Raw genomic sequence first — 25,184 nt, forward strand, 5'->3', positions numbered from 1 at the left:
GAATTAAATTGTATTTTAGCAGAAAGGAAGAAGCTGAGATCTATCGATGAAGGGGAAAGAGAAATGGTATGCTCACCTGCTTGTGTTCCTTAGGTTTCATTTAAAGGGAAGTTCTACTAGTTACTGTGTCCTGATTGGAATGGAAAGCCTTTGGAGTAACACCGCTCCTGTGTGTGAACGTGAGTAAAAGGAATATCTCTTCAGGCCTGAATCTTTCACCTTCTTTTTTTATCTTCTTACTGCGTTTTTGGCCCATAAAATTATCAAGTGTCTGCTCCTCTTATCTTCATTTTTTATAGAAATATTCCTTTTTTGGGTGAGTTAAAAGGAATGCTTTTTGGGGACAATAAACTGGAGCTTTATGTGTTTTGGGTACCATCCAAAAAAATATTTAATATCATACTATGTGCTATAAATGGGAAGAAATACTTTATAGATGGAGAGAAATTTGTGCTCTGAAAGTGCCTAATTTTCCCTTTTTTGCTGTCAAAAGCAATAATCACACTTCAGCTTTTCTATCATTTTCTAATTCACCCATTCATTCATATATTTATTTTCTTAGCACTGCCAAACAGTCTTCTAGACACAAGGAGTGTGCCTGTAAACAAGACAGACGAGGTCCCTGCTCCCACATTGTTTATATTCTTGAACAAGAAGAAAGATTTTTTAGAAATAACAAATAAATGAGGAAACACATAGACAATTTAAGTAATACTAAGTGTTATTAAGAAAGAAAAAAGAAAAACACGGCAATGCAATAGAATAGTTACGTGAATGGGAATAAGGAATGCCAGAAAAAAGATAAAGTTTTCATTTTAAATAAGGTGATTAAGGAAGTCCTCCCTGAGAAAGTAACATTTAAGCATTGGCTGCAATTAGCTGACTACCAATGTGAATTAAATAGAAGAAGAACCTTCCATTCGAATGGAACAAAGTACAAAGAAAGGCCCAAAGCAGAAATATTCTTGGCATTTCCTTTGAAAAGCCTGTTCTAACATTTCCCTGAAGCTTATATTGCTGGCATAGAGTAAGCAAACACAGCAGTAGTAGAAGATGATAAAAAAAAAAAAAAGTAATTCTACATCCTTTCAGTACTTACGTTTTCACTCTTAGATGGAAAGTCACTTAAGTATTATGAGTAGAAAAGTAACACGATATATTAAAAAAAAAGTATTAATTTATTTTTAATGATATTACTCTGGCTACTTTAGAAAGAACTAAGTTGCAAAGGGTATATCTTAAATGGACATTCCCCTGAAAATAGTACTGTTACTGGTAGGGGGAATGGGATTCTTGGGGTGTGATAGGAACAAGAATATCCTGAGGCCCCCCTGGGAGGATGAGGTATCATGGAAAGCTTTATTTCTATGGAATTAAACCCCTGAGTCTCCAAGGTCTTATCTCCCTCTGTCCCACCATGGAAAAAGTCACATTGTGTTCAGCAGAGCTAGGATTAAAGCCAATGTCCAAAGTTTCCATCCCCTGTTGAAGCACAGTCCAGTCCAGCACCTGGCTAGCCTGGTTTGTGTTCCTAGCTGCATGGGCCACATAGCTATGGAAGTGAACATGGGTCACAGAGCAAGCAAGAAATAGGAATGCAAGCAGAACAAGGAAGAGAGAATTTTTTGTTTGGGGGATTATAAATAGGAGCATATTGAATGAATCATTCAGGATTTGGCACGCTTGCAGTGGCTCCACTCCCTCGAGCCAATTATCTTTTTCACAGATTAGACTAAACTTTCTTACATCACCCTGACTTCACTGCCCCATGCATCCATATCTCCCTTTGTTGGACCCCTTCCCCCAGTGATATGCAGGGAATGGACCAGTGGTTCCCTGGGGAGTGTAAAGTTGCAGCTCCAGATGACCATACTTATGATGTCTGGCCTTCCCCAGGTAGTTACAATAGCAATAGTACCAGAGGCAAAGTTCATATTATAATGTTCCATTGGAGGGTACAATCCCAGAGTATCAAGGGTGAAGGATTACAAAAAGGGAGGCATGGAGGAAGGATTACAAAAAGGGAGGCATGGGCTCCTGCATAGCCTCTGCAAATAAATAAAAGATACTATTTTACTGAGTTGGCCATAAGCTTCCCAAGAAAAATAGCTGAATGTTTGGTCATATAGAACTTCTATAAGGAACCAGAACACTTTAGAAAGAGGAAAAGCAGTTTATCTGTTGGATCTTTCCTGTCTCCTGTTCATCCCAAGGGTATTAATAGCCTCTGGCTTCCATATTGTGTTAATTCATCCTCTGGTCAGACTCTGGGAACACCTCACATGACTTGCTGCATGATACTCAATCTAAGCCTAGAAGTAGAAGGAGCCAAAGTGGCCATAAATATGGTCATTGGCTTGGATGTGGGTGCTAATTTGACCTTCACTGCAATGGAATAGCAGAGGCTATGCAGGAGCCCATATTTCACCCTTGGGGAGGCTAAGACAGCCAGTAATGTTTGGAAATGAGGTAGGAGTGGTATCAGTTCACGCTCTCAATTGAGAAAGCAGCTGAGGGGCCAAAAGTCAGACATAGCCAAGAAAACCTGAGGGTACAAACTGGGAAGTTACTGCAGAAATATGATCAGAAATGTTGACCCAGGATAACGGTGGGAGAGGTAATAAGAACTGGTCACATTCTGGATACATTCGGAAGGTAGAAATAACAGGATTTGCTGATGGTTTACACAGAGAGATTAAAATAGAGACTAAATGAGGTCACCTAGTGAGTGAATGTGTCCAGAGAACAGACGCATGATCTAAACCTCATAAATCCAACAATAAGAACTCGGAAACATGAGAAGGAATCAGCAGAAAAGGTGAAGAAGCAGCCAGTGTGTTAAGAGAAAAACCAGAGGGATGAGAGTATCTTGGAAGCCAAGTGGAGAAAGATGGTAAGACTAAGCAACTATTTTAAGAAGATGAGACCAAGCAACTATTCACATTCTGTGGAGAGGTCAAATAAGATGAGGACAGAAAATTACCACTGGGTTTAGTGACTTGGGGGTAATGGGTGACCTTGACCAAAAATAAAATCAGTTTTAGTAGAGTTGTGGAGGCATATGCTTGATTGGAATGAGTTCAAGGGAGAATGAAGGGAAGGAATGAGAGGTCATAGGCAACATCTTAAAGGAGTTCTAATGTAAAGGGAGTAGAGAAATGGAACTATAGATGCAGAGAGGTGGGATTAAGAAAATTATTTTTTGTTTGTTTCTCAGATAACAGAAATATAGTGTGTTAAAGATAGAAACACTACCAATATATCCAGTCTGTCCATATAGTTCTTCACTAAATCAAACAAAATATTCCTTCATCTTCTGATCATAACTATTGAAAAATACCTGTTTATAATAGAACTTTTTACATGACTACTTTGCTTTAAAATTATTTGAACTTCTTGTACTGATTTATATAATGAAACTTGATAATTAGGTCTTTCATATTTGGAACTCACCTAATGGAAAATCTTAGCTTTTCTAAAGTACAGATAAGGAGCATGAAATAAGAAAGAAGAAAAAAAATACTCTCATCAACCCAAAGATATACCTGAAATTGCTTCCTAGAGTGTAAATGTTGGTTAAGCTATTCCACTCTATGATTAGTTTATCCATGATTCTCTCAAGTTGTAGTATCTTCTTCCCAAGTACAGATCAAATCATAAGGGGAAAAGAACCTCTCCAAATAGTTACACTCAAAAGAGGAAACATGTATTTCTTCAGTGAGAAGGACTATTGAGTATCTCAAAAGTCATAATATCTGTTAGCCTTTTGGAGCATGAACAGCAGTAGGGAGGATGTTTCACTTCATTATGACAGCACCATAAACATTCATTTTGTTGTCGAGAATAACAACCTCAAGTCATCCAGAAAAGATTACATCACTGATAGAGAAATAGTAAATGTATAATATATTTTCAAAGATTTCTCTAGGATGAAGATCCTTGATGTTAAAAGAACTTGTCTATCTTGTGCTTAAAATTGTACTTGATATATAGTAGTTGCTGAAAAACTGCTTGCTGAATTAATGGATGATTTTCTCATTAAAGAAGTGGTTTTCTTATTAATGTGGTTAAGAAGATTTTTGTTTACTTTAAATAAATAAGCTCTCAATCATCCAGAAGTCTTAACTCTCTGAAGAGTTCAGGATGCTAAAGTCCCTTTTGAACTTTGTAATAAATATTGATTTAGGTGTCATTTCATTTAGCTACCTCACAGCAGAGGATAATAATACATTTATTTTGCAGTCTATACTCTCCCTAAGAGTTTAATTGTTCTTTAATTGGCATGCAATCATAGCATCCCATAACTGTAGGATCGAGGCAGATGAAAAGGTAAACATTTTAATGTAATTTATGGCTCTTGTCTTCTTTCTAGAAATTTTTTGTACAAATCCTCCTTCTATCCTTAATGGAAACCACACAGGAACTTCTATGAGAGACATTCCCTATGGAAAAGAAATATCTTATACATGTGACCCCCACCCAGACAGAGGAATGACCTTCAATCTCATTGGGGAGAGCACCATCCGCTGCACAAGTGACAGTCAAGGGAACGGGATTTGGAGTGGTCCTGCCCCTCACTGTGAACTTTCTGTTCCTCTTGGTCAGTACTCACCCCCACATACCCTAAATGGGTTCAGAATATCTGTACCAGATCATTTATATTTTTATAATAAGATGGAAGTGTGAGTTTGCTTGTGAGTTTAACTTTATCATAAATGAAGTGTCACGATTACATGCCATACCTAAAACAGATGGTTCCAGCAGTGCCCAGCTGTGTCTGAGTAAGGAAGGTGCTAATTAATAACTCATCTTGCTGGTGGAGTGGTAAGGAAAGGAGTGGTAAGGGGAGTAAGGGGAAGGGTGGAGAGAAGGCAGTAAACACTTCTTGTGTAAATCAGGAAGAAAAATGCATTCATTGAAGGGGATGGGGAAACAATTGCCTATGCACACTAATTAATATCAGGATAACTGATAAACACTCTGCAAATTCATGGGCATGCAAAGGATAAAACTGGTAATATGAATATTATTTAGCTAAGGCTTTAGCTAGTCTTAGGCTGAAGAAATTAAGTAACAAAAAGGACTCACTTTACCTTTGTATCTAAAGACCTCAACTCATAGTAGACCCATTTGTCAGCTTGCCTCTGGGTCCCATCTTAATCTTTGTGATTGAACTTTCATTCTGGGAGTGAGAAGAAGTAAGGACAGATCAGCTCAAGGAAAATAATGCAAATAGGTACAGACAATTTCTCTCTTTCTTTCTTTCCTTCGTTCTTTCTTCTTTTTTCTTTCTTTCTTTCCTTCTTTCTTTCCTTCCTTCTTTCTTTCCTTCTTTCCTTCTTTCTTCCTTTCTTTCCTTCCTTCCTTCCTTCCTTCCTTCCTTCCTTCCTTCCTTCCTTCCTTCCTTCTTTTTTTTTTTTTAAATGTCCTCTGGTGAGGATTAAAAAAAAAACACACACACAAGAGTTATAAGGATTTGGGCAGTATTGAGGGGGATTCATGAAACCTGTTTTTTTGTTTGTTTGTTTGTTTGTTTGTTTAGCATCAGCAGACAAGTTTTTTACCTGAAATTCCTTATCTATAATCTTTGATCAAAAGTGTAAAACAATATCTTATCTTCTTTTTTTTTAACTTATCTTGTTGAATGTATTACAGATGTTCCTCATTTTTCCCCTATTGACCTCCTCCTGCCCCCCTCCTGCCTTTCCCCACACTGTTGTCTGTGTCCATTGGTTATGCATATATGAATATAAGTTCTTTGATTTATTTCTTCCCACCTCCCAACCCCCCTTCTCTTTGAGGTTTGTCAGTCTAACAACTAATTTGTACTTCTTAATCCCTTCACTTTTTCACCCATTCCCTCAACACCCCCCCCCCCCATCTGGCAACCAACGAAAATTCTCTGTATCTATGAGAATGTTTCTGTTATGCTTGTTCATTTTCTTTGTAGATTCAATTGTTGATAGACATGTATTCATTGCCATTTTGTTTGTTCATATTTTTTATCTTTTTCTTCAAGAAGACCCTTCAACATTTCATATAATAATGTTTTGGTGGTGATGAACTCCTTTAGCTTTCCCTTGTCTGGGAAACTATCTGTCTATCAATTCTAAATGACAGCTTTGCAGGATAGAGTAATCTTGGTTGTAGGTTCTTGCTTTTCATCACTCTGAATATTTCTTGCCACTCCCTTCTAGCCTGCAAAGTTTTTTTTGAGAAATCAGCTGACAGTCTTATGAGAACTTTCTTGTAGGTAACTAACTGCTTTTCTCTTGATGCTCTTAAGATTCTCTTTTTGTCATGAACCTTTTGCATTTTGATGATAATGATGTGTCTTGGTGTGGGCCTCTTGGGGTTCATCTTGTTTGGGACTTTCTGTGCTTCTTGGATGTGTATGTCTGTTTCCTTCACCAAGTTAGGGAAGTTTTCTTCTATTATCGTTTCAAATAGCTTTTTGATTTCTTCTTCTCTCTCTTCTCCTTCTGGCACCCCAAGATGCAAATGTAGGCACGCTTGAAGTTGTCCCAGAAGCTCCTTACAATATCATCATTTTTCTGGATTCTTTTTTCTTTTTGCTGTTCTAATTGGGTGTTGTTTGCTTTCTTATATTCCAAATCAATGGTTTGCTTCTTGGCTTTACCTACTCTGCTATTGAATCTGTGTAAATTATTCTTTATTTCAGTTAGTGCCTCCTTCATTTCTGACTGAGCCTCCTTCATTTCTAACTGGTCTTCTTTTATGCCCTTGAGGCCCTCACTAAGTTCATTGAGCATCCTGATAATCAGTGTTTTGAACTCAGCATCTATTAGGTTGCTTATCTCCATTTTCCTTAGTTCTTTTCCTGGAGTTTTGTTCTGTTCTTTCATTTGGGACCTGTTTTTTTGGGGGGGGGGGGTTTGTCTCCTCTATTGGCTGCTTCCTTGTGTTTGTTTCTATGTATTACTTAATTAGAGGTATGGGGCTAACTGAGACCATGTGCTGCTTCTTTGAAAGAATTTAAGAAAACCTGAAGCAGGATCGATGATGGGCCAATCCTATGGTAAAGCAACTGGCAATAGCTTGGGTGGGCCTGAAAGATGGGTGGGGCAGGGCCTCAGGGAATCACCAGGGTGGGGCAAACAGTGTGAGCCAGGTTGCTGGAGTCCCAGATATGGTGGCTGTCTGCCACCCCAGGGAAGGGTTCACCAAAGGAACAAAAGCCTCTGACATCAGGTCTGTCCAGGAGAAAGCTGCCTCTTCAGCCCTCGCTCCAATGTCAAACAACTCAGTTCTTCCCCTGTATGTCTCTGGTGCCTTTCAAGCTGCCTCCCCCGTGCTGGAGCCTGAAGGGTGTGAGTCCGAGTAAGTCCATACTTGGGCCCTTTAAGAGGAGCTGTATGGGGCTGCAGCTGCCTCAGCCTCCCTCAGTCTTAGTTCCCACTGGTTTTTCCAGCCAGAAGTTATGGAGATTTCTCTTCCTGGCACTTGAAGCCTGAGCTAGGTGCCTGGTGTGGAACAGGGACCCCTCATTCCTCAGGGAGGACCTTCCCAGCCAAGGTGTCCCTCTTCATTTTTATCCACCACATGTGGATGTGGGACCAGCCCATTGTGCCTCTGCCCCTCCTACCAGTCTCAATGTGGCTGCTGCTTTTTTTTTTTTATCCTCACCCGAGGACATTTCTCCACATTTTGTTCAGATAGAGTGGGACGGGGAGAGAGAGAGAGAAACATCCACATGAAAGGGACACATCGAGTGGTTGCCACCCGCATGACCCAACCAGGGCTGGGGACAAACCTCAACCAAGGCACATGCCCTTAGCGGGAACCGAACCCAGGTCTCTCTGGACCGCAGGCTGGCACCCCAACCACTGAGCCAAACCAGCCAAGGCGTGACTGCTTCTTTAATTTCGTAATTGTAGGACTTCCATTCAGCTTGATTTCAGGCAGTTTTGAATGATGGTTTTCTGTAGTTTAGTTGTAACTTTGATGTGGTTGTGGGAGGACCCAATACCGCGTTTACCTACGCAGCCATCTTGACCAGAAGTCTCTGGACTATTTCTTTCTAAGGACTGGAGAAGATTGCCTGGTACTTGAGGCCTTCCTAAGAATGGAGCCTGGAGTAGACTCGGGTATGGCACTAGCCTTGGAATACCACTTCCCCTTCAGGGGAATCCTGAGAGACAAGAGCCATCCAATGAGAAAAGGCCACACATGATGAAAAGCATTTGACATTCCTTTGATCTCCCTCGCCCTCCAACTGGGTGGTATACATCAGAATCTAGTGACATTTCTTTAAATGCGGATCCCTAGACTCCAGCCAGTCTTATTGAATTGGCTTACAGAATCAGTCTCCTCCAAAGAAGAGATAGTTGAGTTAGGCTCTGTTTCAAAATGTGCAGCATACAATGTACCCTCTCATAAAGAAGAAATAGCTTCTTAGAGGATGCTGCCTAATGGCTTAATCTGTTTTGTCCTTGTCCTTCTCCTTAAATGTCTGATTTAACATCAGAATGAGAAGAATGGTCTATTAGTTTCTTAGGGCTGCCATAACAAATTATCACAAACTAGGTGGCTTAAAATAATAGAAATTTATTCTCTCACAGATCTGGAAGCTAGAAGTCTGAAATCAAGGTGTTGGCAAGACCCCAATCCTTCCTATGGCTCTAGAGGAGAATCCTTCTTTGCCTCTTCCAGCTTCTAGTGGCTTCTGGTTTGTGGACTCATCACTCCAATCCTTGCCTCTGTCTTCACATGGCCTGTTCCCCTGTGTCTCTGTGTCTCAAATCCCCCTTTCTTTTCTAAGTACACCACTAGTCATTGAACTTAGGCCCACCCTGGTAATCTAGAATAGTCTCATCTAAAGATCACTACCTTAATTATACCTGAAAAGACCCCTATTCCAAATGAGTTCCCATTGTGAGATTCTGGATGGATGTATCTTTTGGAAGAATATCATTCAACTCACTACAAGTAGTGGCTGCCCTTTATTGCCAGAGATGCAGGTGATGATGGACATCCTGAGAAAGAGGCAGGGAGGAATAAATGGAGAGAGACAATAAATATACATGGGTATATTAACACCAATAAATGAAGATATGAATGGTCAACTCTAGATGCAGGCACTCTGATAGGAGGTCTGACATATGAAACTATTAGCTAAATTTTATACTTTGGTGAAATAAGAGAAGACAGTCCATAAAGCTGATTGAATAGTGTTTAAGTGGCAAACATTTTTTGATGAGTAGATGTTGTTGGAAAGAACCATCCTAAGGTGACTTCAAGAAGAAGGAAATCTTTGCAATTATTATAAGTCTCTGTTTCTGTTATCTCAAATATCACCTTAATTGGAGAGAAAGAAAGGTAGAGTGGAAGTCTCATTGCTCACATTGATATTCCTGTGGCTTTGGTCTCTAGGTTACTGTAAAGCTCCAGAACAATTTCTATTTGCCAAGTCTACAACCCTAACTGATGAGTCTGAGTTTCCAGTTGGAACATCTTTGAACTACAGATGCTCCCCTGGGTATTTTGAGAGAACATTCTCTATCACCTGCTTAGAACATTTGGTCTGGTCAAGTGCCGAAGATATCTGTAAACGTGAGTAACCCCATTCTGGGAACTAATTTATGTATGTTAAAGCATCTGTGGGATCTGATTTGATTTTTTTATTTTTATTTTTTTGAAGGTGAGATATCTAAGTTTGCCCAACATATTTAAATGGAGGGTGGACTTGCAGGTCAACCCTTTTTATTGTCTGGATTTCTGCACCCTGACCCAATATTCATTTCATAGGAAAGATTCACACAGAAGGAATTAGAGGGAAATTTTCCACTGACTTAAGGTTACTTTTATGGCTAAAACCATGAAATGAATAAAAAAGGGACACAAAAGAAAACGATGTGGGTCACAGTGAACCATGGTTAGCTAACTTAAGATGGAGGGAAATCCCAAATTATGAAGCCTTTGATTTAACTGGTATGATGAGAAACCATTCTTTAGCCATGAATGACTTTTAATGGGAAATGCAAGGTAGTCCTTTAAAAGTGGCGTTCTGTAGCTGCTTGATTCTAAGGTTGTATGGCGAGTTTCCTCAAAGTGGCAATTCTTTAGGAAACTCACAAATATATAAGCTGTTCAGTATGCTACACTCCAGTCTGAATCTTAAAAACAAATGTGAGTTGAACTATATACCTAGTCCCAAATTCTGCTTTTTCCTCATAGGAAAATCATGTGGAACTCCACAAGAACCCATCAATGGCATGGTGCATATAAACACAGATACCCATTTTGGATCATCAGTTAATTATTCTTGTAATGAAGGGTGAGTTGGGAGCACTCTCTCTGGAATATGGGTTCCAGAACAGCAGTGTCCATCTCTGTCCCAGTCTTTGATAAGCAAACTAGACGACTGCCCCCTGTACTTCAAAAAGTAAGCAACAGGACTTCAACATAGGCATATGACCAAAATAATCTAAAAATGGAGGAGGAGTCTATATCTGCATTATAAACCGGGAGGGAACCATGCTCCTGCCAAAGGTAGCACATATGAACCTGGTAAGATATCCACTGGATAAAAAGGACCAGCCTACCAAGTCAGTAAAATGAAAAATACTCATTGAATGATGCAAACATCCTTAACTGAGATCAGCAAGTACTGTAGCTGAGTTGGAGGACCTAAAGAAGGAATTGGGAGGGTAAATGTTATGTCATAGCAGTTCTAGGAAATATGAGCACTAAAATGCACACAGAGAGGGGACCCTACTGGAGTTTTTGCTCTTGAATTTTCCTTGACAGTAACCGAGCTAGAAGCCAATACCCCTACTTAGAGGGAGCAATTAAAGAAAGTGTACTGCCCTGGCTGGTTTGGCTCAGCAGTTGGAGTGTCGGCCTGCAGACCAGAGATACCCAGGTTCAGTACCCGCTAGGGGCACGCGCCAAAAAGAAAGAAAGTAGTATTTTTAGTTGCTACAATAAATTCAGAGAAATAAGGTATATATGTATATTACATCTTTCTGCATACACTGCCCTTGGTCACTGGCTCCATGCTATTCTACCCAAGTAAGATCTATGTATTGTACCTATGACCCAGCTATTTTAAAGTAGAATAAATCAATATTCACTCCTGCTCACGTTGTCGGAGCCTGGAGCTTTAAACACCTTTCCATACAATCTCTTCACCAATCCCTTCTCACCTCTCATTGTGAATAAGCCTAAAGCTCTTTCTGTCATGAACAAAATACAACACCATGACATAAGAAGGAAGAAAGATACAGCAATTGAAAATATAAAAGACCAATCTGAGAAATCAGAGAAAACATTCCTCTACAAATCTGTGTACTCCAATAAATAAGGGAATGAACTCCAAAACAGGATATTAGAAATCTCTCATATCTGTTTGTAACATATAACCTATGAAGTAGTAAGAGGTATTTCTGAGATTTAATGATCCGATATTGGTAAAGTTTATATATGAATAAACATACAGTAGATTTAAAAAGGAACAATAATCAGAAGATTGAATTCTAAATAAAGGAAAAAGAAACCAAACAGATCATGAAATTGGATTAATTTCTCCAGAATAAATGAAGGATAAGACTGGAAATCACACACACACATATACACACACAATCACACATATTAAGACATGAGAAAAAAATTAAAAAGTAAAAATTGATGAAGTATCAATTAGGAGATATGGAACATACTTTCCCAGGTTAGAAAGAAAAAGGTTAGATTGTTGAAATCCTAAGGCTTATTGAACAAATGCAAGATTAATGATAAAAGGCCCTCACCCTCCATGGAGAAAATATATGAAATCCAGACATTTAAAAAATGTACAACTCTCCAGAGATAAAATAAACAGAAAAAAATTATATGCTCATCAGATGTTTCTTCCACACACTAAAGGGTGGAAATTTGTGTTTTGAGGGAAAATATTGTGCCATAAAATATCTGTACTCTGCCAAGGCATAGAAGTATAGTCTCACATAACCAAGAACCCATTACATATACCAATTAGATATATTTCCTGAAAAAAGAATAATTCCCACATTCCTTCAATCAACAAATATCCCTTCAACACCACAAGCTTAAATGTCTTTGGACTAGGGCTAGAGATTGCACGTAAATAACATAATTATTGCATTGTGTTCGTGCAGGACTAGAAATGAAGATGGATTAAAGAGGTAGGAATTTAAACTTGTTCTTAACAATAAAGGACTAATTTGCAGATGGAGATAGAGTTTCTTCCTTTCGTCTCCCATGTTTTAATTTGTCCTGTAATTGGTAAAACCCTCTTGGTATTATTTCCTCATTGTGACTTAAGTGAGAAATATGTGTAGGGTATAATCATTTTCATCTTGTTTCTAGGTATCAACTCATTGGCTCTCCATTTGCTGTTTGTCACCTCTCAGGCAATAATAGTGTCACTTGGGATAAGAAGGCACCTGTTTGTGCGTGTGAGTGCAAATACTTTTCCCCATAATTCCCTCCAGTTGATCCTGATTTGACTCTGTAGTCCCAAAGAAGACATATGATCCTTCTTGCACAGAGTAGCCTCTCAGATATTTGCATATTGGAGTCATGTGCTGCAGGGTCCTCCTGTTTTGGTTTTGGTTCTTAATTTTAAGAGAGAATTTATCTGAAACTGTGTACTTGAACTCAGGTAAAACTGCTCTACTCGCCTAACCCTGTCTCTGCTACCTCTTAATAGCACATAACAACCTCAGGAAGAAGAGAGATTACTCTCTTCCTTATTATCCTTACTCTGAATGATGAAAGAAAAATGTATTCTTCTTAACAATTTCCCCAAGCCTTTTGGTCATTCTGCCCTTTCTTCTCCCTTCAAAGTCTTCCATGCTCCAGCCCTAGTTGTATTTGTTCGTGATTAGTTGACTGTCTATTCAATGGGATATTGTAAAGTGAATCTCCAAAACTGTGAGGAACATAGAAGACTGTCTGATTACAAATTGGTAGAGTGTTAAAGCTGTTTAAAAAAATCAGTATCACATGCTGAGTTGATGGCAGTAAAAGTGGGTACAAACTTCTAGAAGCCTAGTGAGGGATATATGCAAAAACTATAATGCAAATACCCTTTGACCTAGCAATTCCATTTTCTAGAGTTTATCCCAAGAAAATAATCGTGGGATTTTCCCATGATTTTGGTCTAAAGGCACTTAATGCAATAATATTTATAATAGTGAAAAATGTAAGAATCTAAATGTCGGCATGGTTTGAAAATAGCTAATAGAAGAAATGGAGCTTATTAAAAATGATCATACATTTTAAGAAAGGTATAGGTATACCATGAGAAATTAAGAGATTGAGATGCCTCATCCAAGTGGAAATAAACACTATATCCATTTATCTACATGCTTGAATATTATCCAGCTACAAATATCATATTCTAGAAAATATACCCATAGACACACATTCATGTACATACATACATATCTGACATGATATGCATTAAATTATCAGAAATACTTATTTTTGGATCATTATTATTTTATTCTTTATATTTGTTCATATTTTATAAATTCCTACAGTGAATTTACTTATTGTATTCACACACACACACACACACACTAACTTTGGCTTTTAAAGATGCAAAAAAATAAATAAGAAGTTGTACAAGGTGCCTCCTTAACCTGCCCATAATTTAAATTCTCTAAAAAACTTTCAATTACCAAGGTATTATCAGTTGACTGTAAAACTTCTTTTAGGTCTAACATCTTTTGTAGGGGGTTATTTCTAATAAAAAATGTATCCACTTCTATGGTATTTTTAAGTCAATAAACATTTAGCTGAGTGAATATTGGTTATATATGTGTATGTGAATGTGTGTAGTTATTTATACCAATATTTTAAAAATTATTATGCTCTAGTGGAACCTAATAGTCTTTTATCACTTTTATTATCCCTGAATCAGTGATTATTTCATTTCCCATGCCTTATTTTTTTTAATATTTTTCTTTTAAAAAAATAATTTTCTTTTTTTTAAATTGAATTATTGGGGTGACATTGGTTAATAAAATTATATAGGCTTTGGGTGTATAATTCTATAATATCTCTTTTTGGAGTATATTTGACATATAACATTGTATAAATTTTAAGTGTACAGTGTGTTAATTTGATGCCTTCATATATTATAAGATATTTGCCATTGTAGCTATAATTAGCATCTCTATCCTGATACATAATTATCCTTTCTTTTGAGTAGTTAGAATAATTAGCTTCTAGTCTGTTAGCAAGTTTGATGATAATAATACAATATTGTTGTCTATCTTCACTTTACTGTGCAATGTATCTCTAGAGATTATCTACTATTTGTTCTAAGTTTATACACTTAAACAACATCTGTCTTGTCCCCTCATCCACCATTCCTTGGTAACTACCATTTGTTCTCTGTTTTTATATGTTTGGCTGTTTTCAATTTCACCTATTAGTGATATTATATAGCACTTGTCTATCTCTATCTGACTTACATCACTTACCACAATGTGTTCAAAGTCCTTTATGTTATCACAAATGACAAGTCCTATTTTTTTGTGGCTGGGTAATATTTTATTGTATATATGTACTATATTTTCTTTATCTATTAATCCATCAATGGACACTTAGGCTGTTTCCATATCTTGGCTATTGCAAATGATGCTCCAGTCAACATGAGGGTGCATATATCCTTTCAAGTTAGTATTTGCACTTTCTGTGGAAAAATACCCAGAAGTGGAATTGGTGGATCATATCCTAGTTGTGTTTTTAATACTGTTTACCATAGTTTTTGCATTAATTTAAATTCACACCAACAGGGCACAAGGATTTCCAGCAGTTGTTATCACTTGTCTTCTTAATGACAGCCATTCTAACAGATGTGAGACATCTCTTTGTATTTTTTTAAAGATGTTTTTATTGATTTTAGAGAGAGAGGAAAGGAGATGAGGAGAGAGAAACATCAATGCGAGAGCCAAACATTGATCGGCTGGCTGCCTCCTGTACACTCCCCACCCGGGATCAAGCCCACAATCAGAGCATGTGCCCTGACCTGGAATCAAACCTGCAACCTTTCAGTGTACAGGAAAATGCCCAGCCAACTGAGCTCACCAGCCAGGGCTCTTTGTGGTTTTAAACTGAATTTTCCTGAAGTTTAGGGATGTTGAACATCTTTTCATGTGCCCATTGCCCATCGCATATCCTCTTTGGGGAGATGTCTATTCAGGTCTTCCGCCCATTTTTTAATCAAATTGTTTTGCTGCTGTTGAGTTGTATGACTTCTTTATATATGTCAGATATTACCTTATCCAATATATGGTTTGAAAATTTTTCTGTAATGGACGTTTTTTGCTTCCTTATATTCCAAATCGATGGTTGCTTCTTGGATTTACGTACTCTACTATTGAATCTGTGTAAATTATTCTTTATTTCAGTTAATGCCTCCTTCAATTCTGACTGTGCATCCATAATTTCTGATTGGTCCTTTTTTATGCTCTTGAAGCCCTCACTAAGTTCATTGAGCATCCTTATAAGCAGTATTTTGAACTCAGCATCTGTTAGGTTGCTTATCTCCATTTCACTAATCTATCAACAATGGAATCTACAAACAAATTGAACAGGTAGAACAGAAACATTCTCATAGATACAGAGAACATTTTGTTGGTTGCCAGATGGGAGGGGGGTTGGGGGAATGGGTGGAAAAGGTGAAGAGATTAAGAAGTACAAATTCATTGCTAGACTGACAAACCTCAAAAGGAAAGGGGTTGGGGGGGTGGGAAGAAATAAACCAAAGAACTTATATGCATAACCAATGGACACAGACAATAGTGTGGGAAAAGGCGGGAGGGGGGTGGGAGTGGGGAGGAGGGGGTCAATGGGGGGAAAATGTGGAACATCTGTAATACATTTTACATTCAACAATAAAGATTTTTTTAAAAAAAGAAAATTTTTCTGTAGGTTGTCTTTCTACTTTGTTAATTGTTTCTTTTGCTTTGCAAAAGTTCTTAAGTTCAATGTGGTCACATTTGTTGATTATTGCTTTTGGTGTTTGTGCTTTGGTGTCATATCCAAAAAGTCATTTCCAAGATTAATATTAAGGAACTCTTTTCCTACATTTTCTTCTAAGAGTCTTATAGTATCAGATCTTATATTTAAGGCTTTGATCTACTTTGAGTTAATTTTTGTGAGTGGTGTATGATAGGGATTCAATTTTATTGTTCTGTATGTATTTCTTCCAGCACCATTTGTTGAAGAGCTTATTCTTTCCCTCTCTGGTGCTCTCGTCTGCCTAGTCAAATACTTGTTGACCATATAAGCAGGAATTTAATTCTAGGTTTTTTGTTCTGTTCCATTGGTTTATGCGTCCATTTTTGTTCCAGTACCATACCATTTTTATTACTGCAGCTGTGAAGTGTAGTTTGAAATCAGGACACTTTATTCTTCTTCCTCAGATTTTTTTTTCCTATTTCTGTGAAGAATGCTATTGCTATTTTGGTGGAGATTACATTGAATCTATAGATGGCTTTGGGCATCGTGGACATTTTAACAATATTAATTCTCCTGATCCGTGAATATGGTGTGTCTTTCCAATTATTTGTGTCTTCTTTGATTTTTTTGGGAACATCTTGTCATTTTTATTGTATAGATCTTTCACTTTCTTGGTTAAATTTGTTCCTGAGTATTTTTTTTATGCTATTGTAAATTGAATAGTTGTCTTTATATTGTTTTCAGATGTTTTATCCTTAATGCATAGGAAAGCAACTGATTTCTGTCTGTTGATTTTGTTTATTTATTTATTTTTTTATCCTCACCTGAGGACATTTTTCCATATTTTGTTCAGATAGAGTGGGAGGGAGAGAGAGGAAGAGAGAGAGAAACATCAACGTGAAAGGGACACATCGAGTGGTTGCCACCTGCACGACTGAACCAGGGCCGGGGACACACTGCAACCGAGGTACATGCCCTTAGTGGGAACCAAACCTGGGTCTTTCTGGACTGCAGGCTGACGCTTTAACTGCTGAGCCAAACCAGCCAGGGCTGTATGTTGATTTTGTATCCTGTAACTTTACTGAAATAATTAATTAGTTCTAACAGTTATTTGGTTGAGCATTTGGGATTTTCTATAAACAGAATCTTATCATCTGAAAATAATGACAGTTTTACATCTTCCTTCCCAATTTGGATGCCTTTTATTTCTTTGTCTTTCCTAATTGCTCTAGCTAGGACTTCCAGTACTACATTAGATAAGAGTGGGGAGAGTGGGACTCTTTGTCTTATTCCTGATCTGAGAGAGACAAGTCTCCATTTTCTCCATTGAGTATAATGTTAGTGGTGGGTTTGTCATACATGGCTTATATTATGTTTAGGTATGTTCCTTCTATAACCAGTCTGCCAAGGGTTTTATTATGAAAGGATGTTGTACTTTGTCAAATGCTTTTTCTGTATTTTTTTTTAAGATGATTGTGTGATTCTTATATATTTTTTATTAATGTGAAGTATTACATTTATTGATTTACTTATGTTGAAATAGGCATTCCAGGGATAACTTCATGCTGTATAATTATGATTATGTGTACTTTAACTTTGTTTGCAAATGTCTGGCTGAGAATGTCTGCATCTATATTCATTGGAGTTATTGGCCTATAGTTTTCTTCTTCTATCCTTAGCTGGCCTTGGTATCAGGGTAATACAATGCTGGCCTTGCAAAATGAGTTTGAATATATACCTTCCTCTTCAGCTTTTTAGAAGAGTTTGAGGATTGATTTAATTCTTTTTGAATGTTTGGTAGAATTATTAGTGAAGCCATCTGGTCCTGACGTTTTCTGTGTTGAGATATTTTGATTACTGAATCAATCTCTCTGCTTGTTATTAGTCTGTCAAGATTTTCCATTTCTTCTTGATTAAGACTTGGTAGGTTGTGTGTTTCTAGATTCATTTCCTCTACGTTACTTAATTTGTTAGCAAATAAATATTCATAATAGTCTGTGATCGTCCTATGTATTTCTATAGTATCACTTGTAATAGCTTATTACTCATTTCTATTTGTTTCCTTTGAGTCATTCTCTTTTTTCTTAATCTGACTGAAACTCACAAATTTTGTTTATTTTTCAAAGAACCAGCTTTTAGTTTCATTGATCCTTTCTATTGCGTTTCTGATTTCTATTTCAGATGAATCTCTTCGTACCTCACATGGTAGTCTTACTCTTTTCTTCATTTGTTTTCTTCTTTAGTGAAATCATGTGGTGACTTCCAGGACCAACTTCCTCATGGCCGTGTGCTCTTTCCACATAATCTCAAGCTTGGGGCAAAAATGTCCTTCATTTGTAATGAGGGGTGAGTGTGACATGGATAGTGACTTTCTTGGGTTCAAGGGTAAATCCACAATGGGCAGCAGATCTATGGAAAAGAAATACCCAGGGATATTAATGTCTGGACAGTTTTGCAATAAGTGGAAGAACTTAGTAGCAGCACTATCAGGAGCTAAGAAACATGACATGTATGTAATTCAATGTTGAGTACAAATATAAATTAAAAACTGACCTTGAATTCACAGTTAATACTTGAAGTAAATGGATAAATTATAATTTAGAGGAAGAAAATGTAATTTTATGAAAATTTTGCCAGTAAAATGTTTGATGTATAAGGCAAACATTATTTGTAATATGATGTCAAGCAAAGATAGGATTTTTTTTAAGAAATTTAAAATAAATCAATAGTAGAATTTGGATAAGTGTTTTAAATCAATTATAAGTCCCTATCAGTGATATCATTGACATTGGGCTCATAATGGCCAGTGTTATTGTTATGGTTAGTATTATTAGTTCTTTATATGCATCTAGTACTCCGAGTGCTATGCACTTTCTGTTGGAGGTAACAAGATTGGGCAATACAGCAGTTAATTTTAACATTTCCCTAGGAATCTTTGACAGGTACAAAGTCTACCCAATAACGGTGAGCAGATTTTAGAAAGACAACAGGGTTCAATGATAACTTATGCATTTCCAGGAGGCAAAGACTCCTCCCCTCATCATTTTTCTCCCAGAGCATCATTTTTCTTCTAGAACATTTGCTCAGCATGCTTCAGTGAGCCTCTTTCTGGCTGTTACAAATGTAGTGGCAAGAAGAACGATGACAGGTCTCTGCAGATGTTCTCTGCTTTGCTCACCTGGATGGAGAACTGTTTTTCCTTGTGACTCACTAAAGAGAATAAGTGGGATGTCACAGGGCTGTAAGATGGGGTTTGGGTCTAGAGCACAGGAGGGGTCCAGCTCTTTGTTCAGTTACTTCTGTAGGTGACATTGGGCTATGATGTCTGTAGGACCATGAAGTTGCTATCTCTGATTGCTTTGCCCACCACAGAATATCATGATTCTTTAGAATAATTTGGCATCTGAGTACCTGCCAGCTGCTGATTCTGGTCCCTAATGAACAGAGACTTTCAGCTGGGCCTCAACCTAAGAACCAAATGGTATTTAGACTGAAGAGACCAACCTGAGTATCTATTAATAAGGAAGGAAGAGATGGGAGTTGCTTACCTATTTGCTACCCTCTCCCCCCTTTTTTTTGCTTTAGTTTTCGATTAAAAGGCAGCTCTGCTAGTCATTGTGTCTTGGTCGGAATGAAAAGCCTTTGGAACAGCAGTGTCCCCGTGTGTGAACGTGAGTAGAAAGAACAGCTATGCAGCCTGGGTACCTCTCCTTTCTACTTCCAATGTGCTGTGCCTCATGGAATCACCTGTTGTCTGGATCTTTCACCAAATTACCTATAAAAATACAGTTTTTTGGAAGAATTTCAAAACAGGTCATGTAGGTCTTACACATTGTGTTTATGTTACTAATCTATAAGTTACTGGTTAATACCAGGGTTGACTTTTGTGGAGAATATGTAGAAAGAAATTAGATGGTACAAAGGTCTACCAAAGTGTATTTATTCATTTATTTTTCAGTTTCTCTTATGTATATCTGTCCTTTTATCCCATCATGTATCTAAACTATTTATCCTGTTATTTAGTCTGGAGTATTGACTGAGGAGGGGCTCCCGACATGTCAGAACTTCCCACATGGGGAAAGTACTGAATAGGAAAGACGAACATATCCCTGTTTTCATGGAGTTCATTTTCCACTTGGGGAGGCAGACCATGAACAAGAAAATAAATAAATAAACATATAAAAAATTGAATGCATAAAAGGGTATGTTAAAATTGATAAGTTATAGATAAAAGAAAACAGTGTTAGGTGAAGAATTAGTATGGTACAGAGAAGTGAGTCCGTATTTAAAATGATGAGGTGCAGTGCCCTAAATTTCCAAACTGCCCACTTGAATAAAACGTGCAAAGATTCAGAAATTGATAAATAAGTAAAAGTGTGTCATACACTAAGAGATTACTGATTTGTCCTACTCTGTTTACCAAAGCAAAGCAAGACTTTTTGAAATACCATTTTCTTGATGATTGGAAAATATTCATTTTACTTTGGATTTTGATAAACTACCTTGCTAGAAATCTATTTGTTCATTGTATGAGATTATAGTTGGACTTTATGAGAGCATTTCATATGTATAAAACTCAGATATCCATCAAACTCAACCTTCCCAACACACATAAAGCTGAAAATAAATTTATAATTAAACTTTGGATAAACACAAACACATAGTTAAAATCCAGGTATGAGAAATCAATCATTGTTTTATGTACTAAAGCCCTCACTTGTTTATACATACAATACTGACAGCTTGGGTATCTCTTCCTCGATTTATATCAGTTTAGAAGCATCAAATTAGTTTTAGGGAGAGAATTGCTAGAAATAGATACACTAATAGCAGGAAGAAATGATAGCTTGGGAAAAAAAAGAAATAAAAGCTACCTAGTGCTTTTGAATTTGACTGTAGAAATCAATGTATTCTGATGACACTATTGTGTGTTTGATGTTGGCACTGATAATAATGGTCTTCAGTCATCAACAAACATTTACATCAGCTGAAAATGATAGTCCACGTTTCATAAACTTCATGAAGATTTCCCTGGAACTTCAGATCTTTGAGAGCCAAAACCTTATTTATCTTGTATCTCATTGTCAGCCCACGACTCTTACCACCCCTGACATATAGTAGAAAGTAAAATGGTTGCTGAAAAAAAAACAAAAAACAAATTAATTACCTTTCAAGTTGACTAGAATCTTAGCTACCTGGAAAGTCTTTTCGACTTTTGCAATAAACTGTAATTTAAAATCTCACCTTCCTAAGTTCCTTCTTAGAAAATGTTTTACATATATAAATTCCATCCACCTTAGTTATATTTTCATAGAAAGACATGTGTTTATATCATACTCCCTGGGTACCATTATTGTACAATCATTTTGATTGAAACTCTAGTGAAACCTAATACTCTTGTTTTCTTTCTAGAAATCTTTTGTACAGATCCTCCAGTTATCCTTAATGGGAACCACACAGGAACTTCTCTGAGAGATATTCCCTATGGAAAAGAAATATCTTATACATGTGACTCCCACCCAAACAGAGGGCTGACCTTCAATCTCATTGGGGAGAGCACCATCCGCTGCACAAGTGACAGTCAAGGGAACGGGATTTGGAGTGGTCCTGCCCCTCACTGTGAACTTTCTGTTCCTCTTGGTCAGTACTCACCCCCACATACCCTAAATGGGTTCAGAATATCTGTACCAGATCATTTATATTTTTATAATAAGATGGAAGTGTGAGTTTGCTTGTGAGTTTATCATAAATGAAGTGTCAAGATTACATGCCATACCTAAAACAGATGGTTCCAGCAGTGCCCAGCTGTGTCTGAGTAAGGAAGGTGCTAATTAATAACTCATCTTGCTGGTGGAGTGGTAAGGAAAGGAGTGGTAAGTGGAGTAAGGGGAAGGATGGAGAGAAGGCAGTAAGCACTTCTTGTGTAAATCAGGAAGAAAAATGCATTCATTGAAGGGGATGGGGAAACAATTGCCTATGCACACAAATTAATATCAGGATAACTGATAAACACTCTGCAAATTCATGGGCATGCAAAGGATAAAACTGGTAATATGAATGTTATTTAGCTAAGGCTTTAGCTAGTCTTAGGCTGAAGAAATTAAGTAACAAAAAGGACTCACTTTACCTTTGTATCTAAAGACCTCAACTCATAGTAGACCCATTTGTCAGCTTGCCTCTGGGTCCCATCTTAATCTTTTGATTGAACTTTCATTCTGGGAGTGAGAAGAAGTAAGGACAGATCAGCTCAAGGAAAATAATGCAAATAGGTATAGACAATTTCTCTCTTTCTTTCTTTCCTTCGTTCTTTCTTCTTTTTTCTTTCTTTCTTTCCTTCCTTCTTTCTTTCTTTCCTTCTTTCCTTCCTACCTTCCTTCCTTCCTTCCTTCCTTCCTTCCTTCCTTCCTTCCTTCCTTCCTTTTTATTTTTTTTAAATGTCCTCTGGTGAGGATTAAAAAACACACACACACAAGAGTTACAAGGATTTGGGCAGTATTGAGGGGGATTCATGAAACCTGTTTTTTGTTTGTTTGTTTGTTTAGCATCTGCAGACAAGTTTTTTACCTGCAATTCCTTATCTATAATCTTTGATCAAAAGTGTAAAACAATATCTTATCTTCTTTTTTTTTTAACTTATCTTGTTGAATGTATTACAGATGTTCCTCATTTTTTCCCTATTGACCTCCTCCATCCCACTCCCCCCCTCCTGCCTTCCCCCACACTGTTGTCTGTGTCCATTGGTTATGCATCTATGAATATAAGTTCTTTGATTTATTTCTTCCCACCTCCCAAACCCCCTTCTTTTTGAGGTTTGTCAGTCTAACAACTAATTTGTACTTCTTAATCCCTTCACTTTTTCACCCATTCCCTCAACACCCCTCACCCCCCTCCTATCTGGCAACCAACGAAATGTTCTCTGTATCTATGAGAATGTTTCTGTTATGCCTGTTCATTTTCTTTGTAGATTCCATTGTTGATAGACATGTATTCATTGCCATTTTGTTTGTTCATATTTTTTATCTTTTTCTTCAAGAAGACCCTTCAACATTTCATATAATAACGGTTTGGTGCTGATGAACTCCTTTAGCTTTCCCTTGTCTGGGAAACTATCTGTCTATCAATTCTAAACAACAGCTTTGCAGGACAGAGTAATCTTGGTTGTAGGTTCCTGCTTTTCATCACTCTGAATATTTCTTGCCACTCCCTTCTGGCCTGCAAAGTTTCTTTTGAGAAATCAGCTGACAGTCTTATGGGAACTTTCTTGTAGGTAACTAACTACTTTTCTCTTGATGCTTTTAAGATTCTCTTTTTGTCATGAACCTTTTGCATTTTGATGATGATGATGTGTCTTGGTGTGGGCCTCTTGGGGTTCATCTTGTTTGGGACTTTCTGTGCTTCTTGGATGTGTATGTCTGTTTCCTTCACCAAGTTAGGGAAGTTTTCTTCTATTATTGTTTCAAATAGCTTTTTGATTTCTTCTTCTCTCTCTTCTCCTTCTGGCACCCCAAGATGCAAATGTAGGCACGCTTGAAGTTGTCCCAGAAGCTCCTTACAATATCATCATTTTTCTGGATTCTTTTTTTTTTTTTTTTTTGCTGTTCTAATTGGGTGTTTTTTTGCTTTCTTATATTCCAAATCAATGGTTTGCTTCTTGGCTTTACCTACTCTACTATTGAATCTGTGTAAATTATTCTTTATTTCAGTTAGTGCCTCCTTCATTTCTGACTGAGCCTCCTTCATTTCTAACTGGTCTTCTTTTAGGCCCTTGAGGCCCTCACTAAGTTCATTGAGCATCCTGATAAGCAGTGTTTTGAACTCAGCATCTGTTAGGTTGCTTATCTCCATTTTGCTTAGTTCTTTTCCTGGAGTTTTGTTCTGTTCTTTCATTTGGGACCTGTTTTGTTTTGTTTTGTTTTGTTTTTTGTCTCCTCATTTTGGCTGCTTCCTTGTGTTTGTTTCTATGTATTACTTAATGAGAGGTATGGGACTAACTGAGACCATGAGCTGCTTCTTTGAAAGAATTTAAGAAAACCTGAAGCAGGATCGATGATGGGCCAATCCTATGGTAAAGCAACTGGCAATAGCTTGGGTGGGCCTGAAAGATGGGTGGGGCAGGGCCTCAGGGAATCACCAGGGTGGGGCAAACAGTGTGAGCCAGGTTGCTGGAGTCCCAGATATGGTGGCTGTCTGCCACCCCAGGAAAGGGTTCACCAAAGGAACAAAAGCCTCTGACATCAGGTCTGTCCAGGAGAAAGCTGCCTCTTCAGCCCTCGCTCCAATGTCAAACAACTCAGTTCTTCCCCTGTATGTCTCTGGTGCCTTTCAAGCTGCCTCCCCCGTGCTGGAGCCTGAAGGGTGTGAGTCCGAGTAAGTCCATACTTGGGCCCTTTAAGAGGAGCTGTCTGGGGCTGCAGCTGCCTCAGCCTCCCTCAGTCTTAGTTCCCACTGGTTTTTCCAGCCAGAAGTTATGGAGACTTCTCTTCCTGGCACTGGAACCCTGAGCTAGGTGCCTGGTGTGGAACAGGGACCCCTCATTCCTCAGGGAGGACCTTCCCAGCCAAGGTGTCCCTCTTCATTTTTATCCACCACATGTGGATGTGGGACCAGCCCATTGTGCCTCTGCCCCTCCTACCAGTCTCAATGTGGCTGCTGCTTTTTTTTTTTTATCCTCACCCGAGGACATTTCTCCACATTTTGTTCAGATAGAGTGGGACGGGGAGAGAGAGAGAGAAACATCCACATGAAAGGGACACATCGAGTGGTTGCCACTCGCACGACCCAACCAGGGCCGGGGACAAACCTCAACCAAGGCACATGCCCTTAGCGGGAACCGAACCCAGGTCTCTCTGGACCGCAGGCTGGCACCCCAACCACTGAGCCAAACCAGCCAGGGCGTGGCTGCTTCTTTAATTTCGTAATTGTAGGACTTCCATTCAGCTTGATTTCAGGCGGTTTTGAATGATGGTTTTCTGTAGTTTAGTTGTAACTTTGATGTGGTTGTGGGAGGACCCAATACCGCGTTTACCTACGCAGCCATCTTGACCAGAAGTCTCTGGACTTTTTCTTTCTAAGGACTGGAGAAGATTGCCTGGTACTTGAGGCCTTCCTAAGAATGGAGCCTGGAGTAGACTCGGGTATGGCACTAGCCTTGGAATACCACTTCCCCTTCAGGGGAATCCTGAGAGACAAGAGTAATCCAATGAGAAAAGGCCACACATGATGAAAAGCAT

The 25,184-nt window shown here is 38.1% G+C and overlaps 1 protein-coding gene across 1 annotated transcript in view; it reads left to right on the forward strand.

The window, feature by feature from the left end:
• LOC118637139 (complement receptor type 2-like) overlaps positions 1-25,184 on the forward strand; it is a 145,820-nt gene that overhangs the window by 97,418 nt on the left and 23,218 nt on the right. Inside the window, exons 28-35 of the mRNA XM_036272315.1 lie at positions 94-179; positions 4,373-4,600; positions 9,394-9,573; positions 10,198-10,297; positions 12,346-12,434; positions 18,198-18,300; positions 19,540-19,625; positions 21,367-21,594. Coding sequence (XP_036128208.1) covers positions 94-179; positions 4,373-4,600; positions 9,394-9,573; positions 10,198-10,297; positions 12,346-12,434; positions 18,198-18,300; positions 19,540-19,625; positions 21,367-21,594 — 1,100 coding nt within the window. The remainder of the gene's footprint in view (positions 1-93; positions 180-4,372; positions 4,601-9,393; positions 9,574-10,197; positions 10,298-12,345; positions 12,435-18,197; positions 18,301-19,539; positions 19,626-21,366; positions 21,595-25,184) is intronic.

This window comes from Molossus molossus, unplaced genomic scaffold (genome assembly GCF_014108415.1).
Source record: "Molossus molossus isolate mMolMol1 unplaced genomic scaffold, mMolMol1.p scaffold_m16_p_20, whole genome shotgun sequence".
Lineage (NCBI taxonomy): Eukaryota > Metazoa > Chordata > Mammalia > Chiroptera > Molossidae > Molossus > Molossus molossus.